Here is a 17,069-nt window from a genome sequence, read left to right on the forward strand (position 1 = left end):
TCATAATATACTTAAAATAGTGATGCATCTATAATATTTAATTAAATTTCAAATAAAGCAATGCCAAGAGTTCTGTCAATCCGCTTTATCATCTCGTGCCAGATAAAAAGAAATATTTAGCACATATCGTATTTTAAATTTTATAATATCAGCAATTAATAAAGTTTTAAGAATTAAAAGTAGTAGTTTTGAACGAAAAGGACTCAAGTGTTCATTAAGTTAGAATAAAGGAGTGTTTCTGTAATTAACCTAAATACACAGCCTCTTTTAATTGGATGGCCACTCTCTGTCTCTGCTGCGCTAGCTATCTCTGGAGATTGCAAAATACAAAAAGAAAAAAAAAAAAAAAAAGAAAAGAAAAGAAAAAAGAAGAACAGCAAACAACAAACAAGAAACAAGAGAAATAGAAGAGATAATTGAGCCGACCCGACCGGCCCGAGAATTGGAAAGAAATGGCGGCGTACAGAGCAGAGGACGATTACGACTATCTATTCAAGGTGGTGTTGATAGGAGATTCAGGTGTAGGGAAATCAAATCTACTCTCCAGATTCACTAGAAATGAATTCAGCCTTGAATCCAAATCCACTATCGGTGTTGAATTCGCTACCCGTAGTATCCGCGTCGATGATAAGATCGTCAAAGCCCAGATTTGGGATACCGCTGGCCAAGAAAGGTATTTTCTTTCTGAAGCTTTTGTTTTTGTTTTTTTTTTTTTTTTTTTGGCTACAAAGAAATTCTTGAAAGTTTTGTTAAAATTTGAATCTTGGACAAAAGAGAGATCTGCTTTTGCATCAGTGACATGATGGTTTTGCAAATCAATCTAGGAATTTTATAAATAGAAAGAAAGTAAAGATAACCATAAAATCTTTGCATAGCTGATTGGGTTTAGGCATGGGTTCAAATTGTTGAACTAATTTATTTGAATTTGTTCTTCTTTTCTAGTTATTTTGAAGTACTTGATGCCCTAAGTATTAATATGCATGTGCATACAGAGAGTAGTGATTGATTAGAGGGAACTTTCCTGTGGGTTGGATTGGGTGATTATATTCCAGTACCCATCAGAAGGGAGAAGTGATTTCGAGGATCATAGGACCCATCAAATGGGTGTTTTAACTGTGATTTGGTCTCAATGTTATCAGTGTCTTATGATCCAAGGTTAAACATATATATGTTTTGCTCACTAGACTCATGAGCTTGATGAACTAGAAGAATTCCATGTTTAATCAGCAAGCAGTGGTTCTTGCTATCTGTGTGCTAAAATGCATTGATGTACTTGTGGTCAAGTGTCAATGATTGACTAAAAGGGCAAACAAGGCTGGGATTTGACTATTTGATCTGATTATTTTCAAATGCCTTTTTTAAGCATTTGGCCTTTTGTGTGGCGGTCAGCATGTGCATGGCTAATTTGTTTGCTGAACAGCCGACAGCCAATATTAAGCTTTTACTGAAAATTAGTTGCCATGCTTGGGCTCCTTTGAATGGGTGTACTTGAGAATCAACTTGGGAGTCTGGATCAGCTTTAACCAATTAAACTCTGATCTCTGGTGAAGCTCTTCTTGTGTTTTCTTCTTTCTTGTTTTCCTTTTTCAACTCTGGAGTTCATTTGTCCATGATATCCATTGCTTATACTATAAAATATATAGTCTCTTCCTTTTTAGCAATGTCATGTTAAATGTTGGATTCATATATCTGAGAAAGAAACAGTAACAATCGCAGCCTAAAAGTATGTTGTCAATGTTTAGTTGTGGTCATTTAGTTCATTAGTTTGGCTTATGAACTTTGGAAATCATTTCTTTCTTTCTTTTTTCTTTTCTTTTTCAATTTGGCAAAGATATCGTGCAATCACGAGTGCTTACTACCGAGGAGCTGTTGGTGCATTGCTAGTGTATGATGTCACAAGACATGTCACATTTGAGAATGTTGAGAGATGGTTGAAGGAGCTAAGAGGTCACACAGATGCTAATATTGTGATTATGCTTGTGGGTAACAAGGCAGATCTGCGGCACTTGCGTGCTGTTTCCACTGAAGATGCTAAGGCCTTTGCTGAAAGGGAGAACACATTCTTTATGGAAACATCTGCACTTGAGTCTATGAATGTTGAGAATGCTTTCACTGAAGTGCTTACTCAAATATATCGTGTAGTTAGCCGGAAAGCGCTTGAGGTAGGGGATGATCCAGGAGCCTTGCCTAAAGGACAAACCATCAATGTTAAGGATGATGTTTCAGCAGTTAAGAAAGTTGGCTGCTGCTCTGCTTGAATGCTGCTCTGAGGATTGAGAAGGTGAAAAATATGTCAAACCTCAGTGAACATAGACTTCTAGACTTCCAGTGGTCAAGATATAGCAGGTCTCTCCCAAATGAACCATTACAATTATATCTCAGGTTGCTAAAGCTTCTATGAGATTTGGTCTAGAGGTCCAAAGAAATTATCTGCATCTTTCAGATTTCATTTTTAATTTGGTATCAGTTCTTTGATAGTTAGTTGAGGTTTTTCCTCCTCGTGTATTGTTTTATCGCCTAGCTCAGCCGATGTTGTATTTGATTGCTCTAGTATAGACATTGTCAGAAAATTTTAATTTGTGGAGTGATTTGCTTCCTTTCCTTACGCATAATTTGCAAGAGAGACAAATGCCATTAAACTGCAAGTCACCTGCTTGGGTTGTTACTGCACCTTTTGTTGACACCTGAATACAGAAAGCTGGTATATGCATTGTTAAAATGAGGACAATTGGCATATCAGGATGTGAAAATGAACATTGTTCTATAATGAGAAATAAAATTTTGATAAATTTGTTTCCATGAGTAGAAATTGTATAGGCAATTTAAAGAGTGTTAGTCGAGTTGGCAAGGGAGAGTACTCTTATTCTTTGTTGATTAATGTTCAATTCTTCTAGGAAGTATTCTATGTATTTATTTTTTGAATGTGCTATTCAATGCTGATAGGGGAGTGTCTTTAAGATCGCTCGGAAGGAAATAATTAGATTCGGTTGGAAAGGGGGAGGACTTCTATTTTTGTTAATTAAGATTTGATTCTTCTAGAGAGTATTCTATGTACTTATTTACGAATGTACGGCTCTATACTGGTATGAGAGTATCTTTAAGATCGCTCAATATACGAATCAAAAAGTTACAATCTATATGGACAAATTATTTTTGATGTAACTTGTAAAACCAAAAAGTTATGGAGTTCAGGCTATATGTCTGGAAAAAGCACTCCGACACTGAAGTCAATAAGAGAAGGAAACTGAGAAGGACAATAGCTTAAGTGAATGAGAGAAGGACAACAGCTTAAGTATGTGAACCTGGCATTACTCTGTGTTTGGTGTACTCTAGAATAAGATAAGATGACAGGGAAACTCTTATTCTTTAGGAAGGGATAGAGATAGAGTTCAAAAGACTCTACTATTGCAAACTGACAGCATTTGTTGGCCGATTTTAAGGCTTCCGAACCTTGGAGATCACTACAGAGATATGGCGAGCATCAGACAATCTCTTCACCTGAGCATGCATCAATAATTAAGCATTAATTTTTATAGAAGGATAATGGAGTGTTAAATTTTGAATGTTTTTATCGAATGATTAAAAGAATTTGTGGAGTCAATTGAAGACAAAATAATTTGATATTAATTTTGACATTATGAAATTATACAGTACGGCGATTCTTAGTTTTAGAACATGCGGCCATCCTTGGTTTTGGAACTTGAGGTTCGGATCTAAGGTCTGTAATTAGTGTTGAGCGTTAAAAAAATAAATTTAGATTTTTTAATTTAATTAATTTTTATTTTTTTAAAGTTACTTTTTTTAATTTTTTCTCAAAAATTGTAAATTTTATCAATATTTTAAAAACACTTTTTAAAACTTAAAAAATTAAAATAATAGTTCTCTTGAAAAAACTATTTTTTACAGTTATATAATACCAAACATAACCTAACAATTATTTCTTACTTTAAAATCAAGATTTATGAAGTGTAAAGGTACAAGTGCAAGTGAACAAACCAAATCTTTTATGAACTATTCAGACTTTAGTTTAGTGAAAGCTTAATAAGATTCATTTAATAAATACATCATGCTCAAATTAGACAAAATTTGGTGTATCAGCTAGTTAACATACTTGCTAACTTTTAAAATATAATATTAATAATTTACAATTTTTATATTCTTCCTTATCATAAATATAGATTATCTACTTAACCTTTTTTGTTAACAATTGGAATTGGTAAAGAATTACTTTGTAATTTACATTTATTAAACTTTTTTAGACTTAATTAAATATCGTTTAAAGTCGGTTAATCTTAATATAAATTTAATAAAATTTAGTTTAAGTTCGACCCCATAATAAATATATCAAATTCAAATTAGTCAAAGCTCACTCAGTCCAACTGTAGAAACCCGAGAAAGGGAGCTCAAACCAAGTGATAAAATTTTTCGACAGTGACTCGAGCCAATATACTAAATGATAGCCTCACTTAATGCATAAAATAAAAAATTTATTAAGCCTATATGCATATAACTTTTATTATTTATGTATAAAAATATTAACTTTTTAATATCTATATACATGCGCACACTAATTTTTGATTATATTCTTTTCTTTTTATTTATAACTTATACATAAATCATGATAAAAATATATAAAAAATGATTAAACATAAATTTTTTAAATTAATGAATATTCATTTATTGATAAATTAATAATTGATAAAAAAATAACTTATATAAAAAAATAATATTTTTTACTCATAATAATATTATCTTATAGAAATTTTATTATATTTTGATAATTATTCTTGTAATGGATTACCCACGAGTTATTCGAAATCCTATGAGTATAGGAATCAATTTAATATTTATTATCCAGATGGGTATGGATAAAACATGGCAAATATATATCATTTTGATTATGGATAAGGGCATTAATACTACTCTACTCATATACCCCAAACCATTGCCATCTCTATTTGTGATATACAATGATAATTACTTGTTTAACAAGTATAAAAGAACTCCATTTACCCTTTAAGCATCCTCCAACCAATTTTATCAATTTGTTTGAATATTTTGAGGTTATTGGTTCATGGCATGGTTTGGTCTATTTCTGATAGAAAACACGAAAAAGTACAAAAAAAGTTCTGTGATTTGATTTTTTTTTATAAATAAAGATAAATGTTTTAATTCGTTAGTAAAATTAAATATATAATACTAACACTAATAATATCAGATTTGGTGCTTTAATTAAAAAAATAAAAAATACTAATATTCTTTGTTTTTTTATCAAATTTATAATTTTTTTATTTTTTATTTTTACTATGCTAAAATATAAAAGTATGATATTTTAAATTTTTTGAAATTAGTAGTTTTGTTTAGTTTTTTATTTTTTCCGATTATTTTTTAGTAATATAATAGAAAAGCAACAGAAACCAACTGAAAAATAATTATATTAAAAATTTTAGAAAATATATAAAAATAATATCTTTAAAGAAAAGATATATAATATAAATGATAGTTTTTGTTAATTTTAGTATTTGTTTTAAAATTTTATTTTTTATTAGCTATTTTTATTTTAATTGGAGCTCATAATATAGTTAATTAAAGAATAAAAATATAGAAAAAATAAAAATAAAATATTATAAAATACGAATGATTAAAATGTAATAATTTCATTAAAAAATTCCATTTCTTTCTTTTGGTTGATAACTTTTATTATTTATGTATAAAAATGTTAACTTTTTAAAATCTATATACATGCGCGCGCACTAATTTTTTATTAAATTCTTTTCTTTTTATTTATAACTCATACATAAATCATGAAACACTGCTGATAGAAGAGAATTTGCTGGTGGGTCTACGAGTTTTTCTTCTATGGGCAAGTTGCTGCAGACCAGGAAATTGCTGTGGTTGGTTTTATTAAAAAAAGGAAAATTAAGCAGTTGACAAGACAGAAGAAATCTTTAAAACTAAAAGTGTTGACGGATGTTACTCATGGAGAATTTGAGCCTCTAGTGCAGGATGGTAGTGGAGAAGGACAGGGCAGTAGTCATTTGGAATCTGATCAAGATGGCGTTGGTGGCTCACCTAAAGCCACTAGAGAGCTATGAGCGGTTTAGTCTAGAATTGTCAGGGGATAGGGAGGCCTCTCACAATTTGTCAATTAAAGAGTTTATTCCAAACTCACTGTCCCCAATTTTGGTTTTTGGTAGGGACTAAGAAGGCTGGAGACTTTCTGGATAGGCAAAGAGTTCAACTAGGCTTTTAAGGCTATTTTTATGTTGACCCTCAATGGGGCTTTAGGTGGTCTAGTGTTATGGTGGAATCAAGAAATCCAGGTACATATTTTAAAGTATTCAAAGTATTTTATCCATTCATCTTGTTTTCTTGTGGGTTCAAATAAACAATGGTTTACTTCTTTTTCTATGGGGATCCTAGGAGGAGTGTTAGATTCATGTATTTCTTTGAGGTTACTAGTTTGAAACCTTGTAATAATGACCCTTGGCTGGTGATAGGAGATTTTAATGCAATTGATACTAACAAAGATAAAATCAGAGGCAAGGATGTTCCTCCTGCCCAGTTAAATCTATTAAAAAATTAGGTTAGTAATTGTGAAATGGTTGAGGTTGTTTACACTGGTCTTCAATTTACTTGGTAAAATAAACGTAAGGGAGAGAACTGCATCTTGTAGAGGATTGATAGAGCCTATGGCAACATTAGCTAGCATCTACTTTTTTCAAATGCTTGACTGTGTCATATGGGCATGGTGGGATCAGATCATCGACCCATCCTATTGTCTTCCTTTGGTCAACCTAGTAAACGTCGACAACTGTTTAAATTTGAGATTAAGTGGTTGGAAGAGTCTCAGTGTTCTAGGGTGATCCAATAGGCTTGAGGTCGTTCTATCAGAGGGTCCTCCTAATTCATCTTGAGACGTAAGTTATTAGAGTGTAGTAAGGATCTCAGAAAATGGCATGTTCAAAGTATGGGAAATACCATACATAAAATTGATAAGCTTATTCAGGAAATTAATCTTCTACAACAGAGCCTTACAAGCCTTTCTCAAGGGGATGACAACCCCTTACTTAAGCAGCTGAATGCTTTCTGGAAACAAGAGGAACAATTCTAGTTCTAAGGATATAGAATTAAGTGGCTCCAATTCGAGGATAAAAATATACCTTTTTTTCCATGCTAGTACTTTGCAAAGAAGGAGCAGAAATAGGATTGTTATGATTAAGAATAGACTAGGATTTGGGTTGGATGAAAGAGCCAATATTGAGAAGGAACTTTGCTATTACTTGCAGGAGATCTGCTCGATTCAGGGAACTGTTAATGACTCTGAGATTATCAATTGTGTCAACCATGTGCTATTTGATGAAATGAACATGGCACTATTGCAAGAGGTATGGGTAGAGGAAGTTAGAGAGGCTATGTTTAGTATGGGCCTTGCTAAAGCACCTGATCTTGATGGGTTTCCAGTTATTTTTTATTAGAAGTTCTGGGGCTACATTAAAAAGAATTTGTTGGATGCTGTCAATAAGTTCTTTAGGAATAAGTTTTTACTCAAGGCTCCCTAAAGTTTCAAATCCTGAATCTCTAAATGAATATAGGCCTATCAGTCTCTGTAATGTGGTATGTAAAATTTTTTTCCAAAATCATAGTAAATAGATTGAAACCTTACCTTTATCAATTCATTGATGCGCACCAGGCTGCTTTTGTGTCTCAACATCACATTCAAGAAAACATCTTAGTTATCCATGAGTTTTTGCATTTTATTAAGAAACCTTGTGCTAAAAAAAAAACTTGCATGGCTCTTAAGCTTGACATAGCTAAGGCCTATGACAGAGTCAATTGAGTTTTTTAAAAGGAGTGATGAAGAAGATGGGTTTCCATAAAGACTTCATTAGTATCATTATGCACTCCATTGTTTCTTTCTCTGTACTCCTAAATAGAAACCCAACCAAGTCCTTCTGTCCAATAAGGGGTTAAGGCAAGGAGATCCATTTTCACTGTATCTTTTTCTGTTTGTCTCAAATGCTTTCTGTGCTTTCCTTAAAAAGGCCATAGCTGATGATAAATTTGTAGAAATAAAGTTAAATAGAAGGTGTCTTGCTTTGTCTCATATGCTCTTTGCGGATCCTCAAAGCTGATGTCTAGGAAGCTATAAGGGTTAAGAAGGTGTTGGATCGTTATCAGCTCGCATCTAGTTAGCTCTTTAGTTTCTCGAAGTCAGGGGTGATTTTTGGAAACTTTATCCCCATCATATACAAAAATAACATGTTGTTTTTGTATATGATAGGGTAGAAGCAAAAAGAAAATATTACAGTTCCTAAGGATAGGTTTGTTACTATGATTCAATCTTGGAAGCAACGATTTCTATCTTATAGTGATAGGGATATTAAGATACGCTCGGTCCTTACTTCTCTCCCATCTTTTATCATGTCCTACTTTCTGGTCCCAAAGACCTTGTGTGTGGATTTCAATAGTTTAATATCTAAATTCTTCAAAAGTCAAGACATTGATAGTAGGCACCTAAGTTTTATAAGTTAGAATAATTTATCTAAACCAAAAGGGCTTGAGGGTTTGGGCTTTAAGATTTGCATGCTTTTAACCTAGTGTTATTGGCGAAACAGGCATGGAACCTTTTGGTAAATCCTGTCTCTTTGTTGGCAAAGATGGTGAAGAATTTATATTTTCCTGGCTGTTCCTTTTGGGAGGCAAACATTGGTTACAGACCTTCATGGGGTTGGAGAAGTCTTGCAGCGGCTAGGAATGATTTAAAATTGGGTGCATCCAAGTTGATTGGTAATGGTCAGTCAACATTTATATAGGGGGATCCTTGGTAAACTAGCATACCTGGGTTTAGACTTCTGTCTCGTAGACCTCTAAAGTGCCCAATTCATAGGGTGTGTGGTATTATCAAAGACGGTTGGTGGGATTTACCGGAGCTATCACTCTTTTATCACCACTTTGGAAAGGAATGCCATTACAATGTGCCAAGTAGGCTCTACAAATTAGCAAGACAAATGGATTTAAAAATTATCAAAGGCGGAATTTATACTGTTAAGTTTGGACACTTTGCCATCAAGTCCCATTCAAATCAAGCAAGGAATCTTAATTCACCTTCTGCCTTTAGGCCTTCAAAGGCCTTTTGGAAATCAATTTGGAAAGTTGATTTACCTCCTAAACTCTAAACTTTTATTTGGAGGCTGGTAAACAAATCCTTCCAATGGGAAATACCCTGACCAGTAGGAGGATCATTAATGATGCAAGTTATCACCTTTGTAACCAAAGTGTTGAGTCGGTGGAACATGCTTTGTTACTTTACCCTATGGTTGGTCAAGTCTGGTTCTCGTCTTCTTTATCCTATGTCCCTGGTGCTTCTACGGGTGTTTTCTTTTCTGACTAGTAGGAAATAATGATGAGAACATGGAAAGGACCTAGTCAGTCTGATATCTTGACTAGAATTGGATTCATTTTGTAGGCTATTTGGAGAGATAGGAATGAGTTTATCTTTTTGGGAACCCCTTATGACCTCATAACAATTATAAAGATTGGGGACTTCTTGGCCAATGAATTCTTAGATTATCTGCCAACCCCTCTAGTTCACTTGCAGTGGAGTCACATGGCTTTGAACCATACTTTAATCTACAACAATTCATATTTATTTTTCTATTAAATTTGATGACACAAAAGATTAAACTGCGATAGCCATTTTGTGAAGGAATGCTGATGGGATTTTGATTGATGGAGCTGCTATTCTAGAGCCTAGCATATCTCAAGCTGCAGCGGAAGCGAGAGCTGCCCTTTTGTGCTTTCATCTAGCCTAAAAGTTAGGAATCAGATCTTTTGATGTTTGTTTTAAAAATAAAATTGTTGTTAATGCTTTTAGTTCAAATTGTCAAGTCCCCAAGGAGATGTTTAATGCTATTAGCCAAGCGAAGGAGAGACTTCATCCTTCCCTTCTATTTAATTTTGTTGTTGTGACTAAGACCAGGAATGGTCCTGCTCATTGGGTGGCTGATAAAATCTTAAGGGGAAGTCTTCCCTATGCTTGGCTCTCTTGTCCTCTCACCAACTTTCATTGTATTGTATCTAATGACTGTTTCTTTAGTTAATGAACTTATCCTTTGTCCAAAATAAATATCTATTAAAACTTTTTTTAAAGTACATAAGCTCAAGATTAAATAATCTAATCAAGCATAATTTTTTTTTCTTTAATTCTATTTCTACAGACCCACAAATTCAAGATCCATCCATTAAAATTTATGAAACTTATTTTTAAAATTATACAAAATCACACAAATTTATTCATATACAAATCCAACCACTTTAATAACCCACACAATCCTATTTGCAAAAGAATGGTTGTCATTGTCCCTATTATTGTCCCATGTTGTTTGCCATCTGAGAAGCATTGACAATACTGAAAGGTAGAATCATCAGGTGTTAAAGACTTCTATGATATGGACATAGGCCACCCACACTATGACATGCGTTTAACACGAGTCTATGCATGTCAGAATATTTTATTATTTTTATAATGACACAGTTTTAAAAGGTTAGGACAACACTTTTAGGATACGGTGGGTAGTTTTAAAAAATTTTAAAAATCAGACTAATTATCACTTTAACTCCCTAAATTTAAAAATAATTCCATATATAGTTAAGAAATTAAATATTTAATCTAAATAGTACATAATATTTATAAATATAATTATTTTTTTGAATAAAAAAAAAAAGATAAGGCTCACCTAAAAACTGATAATTAAATATATAAAAGACATTATTAAAGATTAATTAAATTCTATTTATAAAAAAATAAATTATTCATTTATTATTATATTACTTAAATTTGAAAAATTATATATGAGTACGAATATATATATAATATTTAGCGTATCTCTTTCGTATCGTGTTTTAAACTGTTAAAAATAACTGGGTCAATGTGTCAGTGTATCGTGTGCATATTTTCTATTTGTGTCCATGCTTTTTATGTTGCCACTGATGCTTTATATTGATGTCATTATTGTTGCTCATGTTGCCACTCCAAACAGATACATTCAAATGGTTTTCTTTTTTATGTTTTATTTGGAAAGAAAGTTTAGATGTTATAGCTTTACACTATTATCTTCTCTCTTATTCCATAAATTCAAGACTTAGATCTTATACTTGTGTTTTAGCATACATTTTAGTAAGGCTGAGTATAGGAGTTGAAGACTCTGAACTATATCTAAGAACTGAATAAAAATGATGAGAGATAGTACCTAACCGATGCTTCAACCGTTGTTAGGCCATCTAAGCACAAACCGCCAATTGAAGAAGCGGTTAAGGATTGTGAGAATTTGGTTTTCAATATCAACTTAACTGGTCCTTTAAACTACCGATTAGAGCCCATTATAGAGTATTTTGTGGTGTATTCTAATTCTATTAGGACTTTAATTCCTTAGTTATTTGATTTATTATTTATAAAAATGCCATTAGGGTTGGCACTACAAATACTCTTATTATTTGTTGTGTCATTAACTTTTAATTATTATTTTATCAAACCACTTCTTTTGAGGATTCACTCAAAGTATTCTTGAGTTTCTTAGATTTAGAAGTTTGTTTTCTTTATGTTTTCAATCTAATGTTGAGTACATATTAGATTTATACTACTCGCTGCATTAAGTGGTATAAGAGCAGGAATTTGCCCAATCTAAAATGTCCAACACTGGTGGTAATGGTAGCAACCAAGTCTGTGATGAAGATTACAAGCTTGCCTGCAATTTGGAGAGCAATTGAAGAACATCTTGGAGACGACTCATAATTTTCAATAACAATTGACAAAACTTGTCAATCAATTTATTTTTTTGCAAGTTGACTAATAGATACTTGAATGGAGGCAATAATTAAGTCGGTGGAGTTAACACCGGAAGAGTAGTAGATATTCGAGTTCCTATTAATCCTAGACAAACCATACAAGATGATGAGAGTGATGATGAAACATGCTGTCACGACCCCACTCGTGGGCCCGTGACCGGCACTAGGGAATGGGTAGGCTTAAGGCCACCGAAACCCGTAGTAAGCCTGACACTCACTGATTTAAACAAATCTCATCTCAAATTAATATTATTAAAACCATAAATTATCTTAATAGCCACATTCTACATAAATACTTGATGCCTTCAAAAAACTAGGCGAGACCAAGCTCGGAAAATTTACAACCGATACATCTACTATTTACTACTCACGGAGAATCTAAGATTTACCATTTTACATACCAAATCAAATACTTCACCCGATGATGAAGGAGTCGGGTTACTTGAATAAGAGTCGCGAGAGAACTAACAAATACGAATCCGAAAACAATAAATGGAGACTCGCCTGAGAGTGAGTTAAAATCAAATAATCTAGGGACTATTGCTTCTTCTCGGAAAACATAGATTATTCAAATCATACTATAATCATACCCTACTATTTCCTTCACATAAAATATTAATCATTCGAATCAAAATATCAACCATGCACGTAAATACAATCCATATTATAATCATACCACAATAAATTAATAAATGAATAAATAAAAATATATTTTTACTTTTACGGGACGAGTGGCTCTAGAGAACCCTAAACCCCAAAATCTAGTAGCCATTCGGCTCTCTTAATCCAATAAGATCGCCCCCGAGAGCAATGCTCGACCAGGGACCTTACCTCCACCGGTCACTTAAATATCCAAATAAGCCGGCCCCGAGAGCAATGCTCAGGACCTTACCTCCCGGCGAATTTACACAAATCAGCCCAGAGCCATGCTCGACCAGGGCAAACCTATAAATATCTTATTACATGTCCATAATCATTACCAAGTCGCGTCTGATGTAACCCATCAAAGTGGCATGTTCTACAAGCCACATTTCCCAATTCGCAATCATCACATATAATAAATATCATTATCCTGCTGAACTCATCCAACACATATCGGAAATAAAGATTAAAGATTTAAGATAAAATAACGTGCAATTTGTGAGGGGAAAAATAATAACGTTTGTCTTATTATAACATACTAATAATCATATTAAGCACAAATTCTAAATAGCATATTAAAATCGGACTAGCAATAGCGCGAAAGATTAAATGACTTTAACTCACAGGGATTGGCGACCTCCTAGCTCGCTCCGGTGCCTCGGTAGGAGCGAGCCAATGTATGATCATCTAATCACGGAAAACAATTTATCAATACCGAGACAATCCATCATTAATCCTAGGTCTAGACTCCTAGGGATCGTCTAAGAATCTAGACTCGGGAACTACCGAAAATTCAGTGAGAACCTCCCTACAACACGAACATTACCCCCCGTGAAAACGGGTCCGAACTGCCGGAAAACACTCCAAATATCCAACAATTAAAACAACGGAGTCGGGTCCCCAAACTTCACTATTTCCGACTCCGCCACACAAAGACAAAACACAAGGTAGGCAATCGACAGACGATTATTTTTGACTCATAAAATCATCAAATACTCAAAATAATCTAATAGACACAAATTAAACCAAGGATTTCTAAAATTAACGGGCCAAAGAAATTTACCGAGACGCTCGATCGCTTCGACCGCCTCCACGGAGTCCGATCGACGATCCGAACACACCATCGGACTCACAACGACGCGATGACGATCCCCGCCCGATTTTCCGATCCGACACCCGATCATCCGGAGAGATTTGCGGACGATCTCGACCGTCGATTCGCAAACGAAGCCCGATCGCCACGAAACCAAATTGCCATCGCGAAGCTTGGTGAGGAGAGTCGGGATACATCTTCCGATCATCCATCCTCCGGGAGCTCGGCCGGAAAAGCCCAAAAATGTCGGCCGCCACCATTTTCTCTCTCCACCGTGAATCTCCGATTCCGGCCACCATCGCCGACACCGCCGCCAAAACAAAGCCGAGGGCCGAGAGGAGTCGATTGGCACCAAAATCGGCCACCGACGCCCGGCCAAGAGAAGCCGCCATCTTCCTCCTGAGCCGCCTCCGTCACTGGTGCAGCTGCCTGACGCCTGCCGGCCACCAAGACACTCGGCCGCCCGACGACGCACGCCACCGCAGCTCCTCCTTCTTCTTCGGCTCTCTCTCTCTCTCTCTCTCTTCCTCTCTTCCTTCCCCGACTTCCATTCCTTTCAATATCGACATTTGACCCTTGAACTTTTCCTTATTACAATTTCGTCCCTCAACTTTCTTAATTACTTACAATTTCATCCCGCAGAATTTCAATTTAACCCCCAAACTTCTTTTTAGCCTTTCAATTAAGCCCTTAACTATTTAATTTGGGCCAAATCCGAATTATTGAAAATACACAATTACAAAAATACCCCTGACCGACATATTTATTTACAAAAATACCAAGCTCACAAATTTCCATTAAAACCCCATAAAAATAACATTATACTTTCAATCCTTATTCCAAAATAAATTTCCAATTAAATCCTACACACAATTAAATTAAATAATCAATTTCCAACTTAAAATTTAATACTACTAATCAATTATAATACCAATTTTCTCAAAATTCTTTTATAAAAACATCCCTTATAATTTCTTCCAAAATTTTTCAATATATAATTTTACTTATATAAATATGCATTTGGAAAAATTTTGAATAACCAAAATATAATCATTTCAAATTAAACCCAATAATAATGAAGTTAAAATTAACTTAAATAAAAACTCATTAGTAAATATATAAAAATTTCGGGTGTTACACATGCTTAGGTCTTGTAGTAGGCAAGCAAGAGGAGAGGGGTCCTAAAATTACCAACGAGACGATGAGTTTCAAATAAAGGTAAATTTTAATGATGATTTAGACATTGAAGGTTTCCTAGATTGAATGACGGAAGTGGATAGGTTCTTTGTATATATGGAAATTCCCAAAGGAGGCAATTAAGGTTGGTTTCCTATAGATTGAAAGGAGGTGCATCAGTCTAGTAGGATAAGTTGAAGGAGACAATGCGAAGAGAAAGAAAAAACCTATTACTATATGGAGACGAATGAAACAATTGTTACGAGATAGCTTTTTTTTTACCTCCTAATTGTAAGCAATACATGTTTCAATCCTATGAGAAGTGTGTATAAGATAGTAGGAGTATGACCGAATACACGACAGAATTCCTAAGGTTGGTAGAGAGGAATCAACTCTCAGAAACTGAAAACCAACAAGCAGCTTGATATTTAGATGGATTGAAACCAACAATTCAGGAAACAATAGGAGTACATATGGTTTTTAATGTGCAAAAAGTAAGGAACTTGCAAACAAAGGTTTAGTTAATCTTACAAGAGAGGACGAGAACTGAAAATTATCGTAGATATGGTGGATCTAATAATAAAACAACAAATGCTGACTAATGGAAGGCGATGTGAGGAGCAGATAACAATAGCACCATTAAGCTAAGAGGTAATCGTAATGCTAAAAAATCTAACAAACCTTATGCTAAACCTGCTCCATTTAAATGCTTTAAATTTTTGAAGCTTAGGCATTGATCGGATAAGTGTCCATGTGGTCGAGGAGGTTGAAAATTATAAGAAAGATGTAATTTGTGATCCAGATGATGGGGATGATGAGGGAGAAGATGAGAAAAATTATGTGTGTGTTGTTAGAAGGTTCATTTTGACGCCTAAGAGTGATGATGATACTCAAAGGCATAGGCTATCTCGCACTAGATGTATAGTTTTATTAAAAAGATTTGATGTAATTATTGTTAGTAAAAGTCGAGAGAGTATAATAAGTAGGGAAGTTATAGAGAAATTGCAGTTGACACCTGAAAGATATCCTAACTCATACAACATTGGCTAGATCAAGAAAGTTGGTGAGATTCAAGTCAATAAGCGACGTAAGTTGGTGTTATCAATTGGAAGTATACTAATGATGTATATTGTGAATTTTGATGTGGTTGATATTGATGCTTGCCAGTTTGGATGACCTTGGTAATTTGATGTTAATGATGCCAAATTCGGGTAGGAATAATACATATTAATTAGAAAAGGATGGAATGTATTGTAATCTTTTGCCAATGTTAGAAAAGAACCAATCTAAAGCTTTTAGTAAAGGGAAGGAATTTTCTGACTTTATAAAAAATGCATGGTGAGCTTGTGAAGGATAGTAAGGACTCGAGAGAGGTTCACTTATTGATTATAAACGGGGAGAGTGGAAGTGAGCCACTAAAAGTGTGCAAGAATTATTGAAAGAATTTAGTGATGTGGTGCCTAAAGATTTGCCAGATGGTTTACCTCCTATGCAGGATATTCAACATCGTATTGACTTGATGCTAGGTGCTAGTCTACCTAATTTGCCATACTACTGAATGAGTACCAAAGAGAATGAGATCTTGAGGGAGAAGGTAGAAGAGCTATTTAAGAAGGGACATATCCAAATTAGCATGAGCCCATGTATTGCTCCAGCATTGTTGATGCTAAAGGAAGATAGAAGTTGGAGGATGTTTGTTGATAATAGGGTGATCAACAAGATCATTATTGGGTATAAATTTCCAATTTCAAGATTAGATGACATGCTTAATCAACTAAATAAAGTTATGGAGTTTATAAAGATTGACCTTGGAAGTTGTTACCATCAAATTAGAAACTGTCCTGAAGATAAGTGGAAAATGGCTTTCAAGACGAGAGATGGTTTGTTTGAATAGTTAGTCATTCCTTTTGGACTAACTAATGCTCCAAGTACTTTCATGATACTAATGAATCAAGTATTATGTCCTTTTATTGGTAGTTTTATTATGGTGTATTTTGATGATATCATGATTTATAGTAAATCTATTAGTGAGCACATTAGTTATATTATAGAAGTGTTGATTATGTTAAGGGGAGAATTATATGCTAATTTAAAAGTTTATCCTTATGAGTGAGTTTATTGTTCTTTGGTTTTGTAGTTAGTAAAGATGGGGTTAAGGTAAATGAGGAGAAAGTGAAAGCTATTAGAGAGTGGCCTACTCCTAAGAATATGGGTGATATGAGGAGTTTTTTCATGGGTTAGCTACTTCCTATAGCATTTCATAAAATTTTTTAGTAATATTGTTGCACTATTACTGAGTGTTTGAAGAAGG

General features: G+C 34.0%; 1 protein-coding gene and 1 long non-coding RNA gene across 2 annotated transcripts; both read left to right on the top strand.

The window, feature by feature from the left end:
* Nucleotides 1–271: 271 nt before the first annotated feature.
* LOC8277919 (ras-related protein RABA1f) lies at nt 272–2,605 on the top strand. The gene is made up of 2 exons (XM_002518334.4): nt 272–673; nt 1,832–2,605. Exons 1-2 carry the CDS (start codon nt 453–455, stop codon nt 2,256–2,258), a joined length of 648 nt encoding a protein of 215 aa, XP_002518380.1. The 5' UTR covers nt 272–452; the 3' UTR covers nt 2,259–2,605.
* A 3,129-nt stretch (nt 2,606–5,734) lies between these two features.
* On the top strand, nt 5,735–10,129 carry LOC112534748. The gene is made up of 2 exons (XR_003079010.2): nt 5,735–6,323; nt 9,710–10,129. It is a non-coding gene; the product is annotated as an uncharacterized LOC112534748 (long non-coding RNA).
* Nucleotides 10,130–17,069: the final 6,940 nt, after the last annotated feature.

The sequence above is a fragment of the Ricinus communis genome, chromosome 9 (assembly GCF_019578655.1).
Source record: "Ricinus communis isolate WT05 ecotype wild-type chromosome 9, ASM1957865v1, whole genome shotgun sequence".
In the NCBI taxonomy this organism is placed as follows: domain Eukaryota; kingdom Viridiplantae; phylum Streptophyta; class Magnoliopsida; order Malpighiales; family Euphorbiaceae; genus Ricinus; species Ricinus communis.

Bases quoted from the DNA above. Each gene is read 5' to 3' on its own strand.
- LOC8277919 (XM_002518334.4), top strand. From the start codon at position 453: ATGGCGGCGTACAGAGCAGAGGACGATTACGACTATCTATTCAAGGTG. The intron at 674-1,831 runs GTATTTTCTTTC...AATTTGGCAAAG, and splicing joins GATACCGCTGGCCAAGAAAG to ATATCGTGCAATCACGAGTG.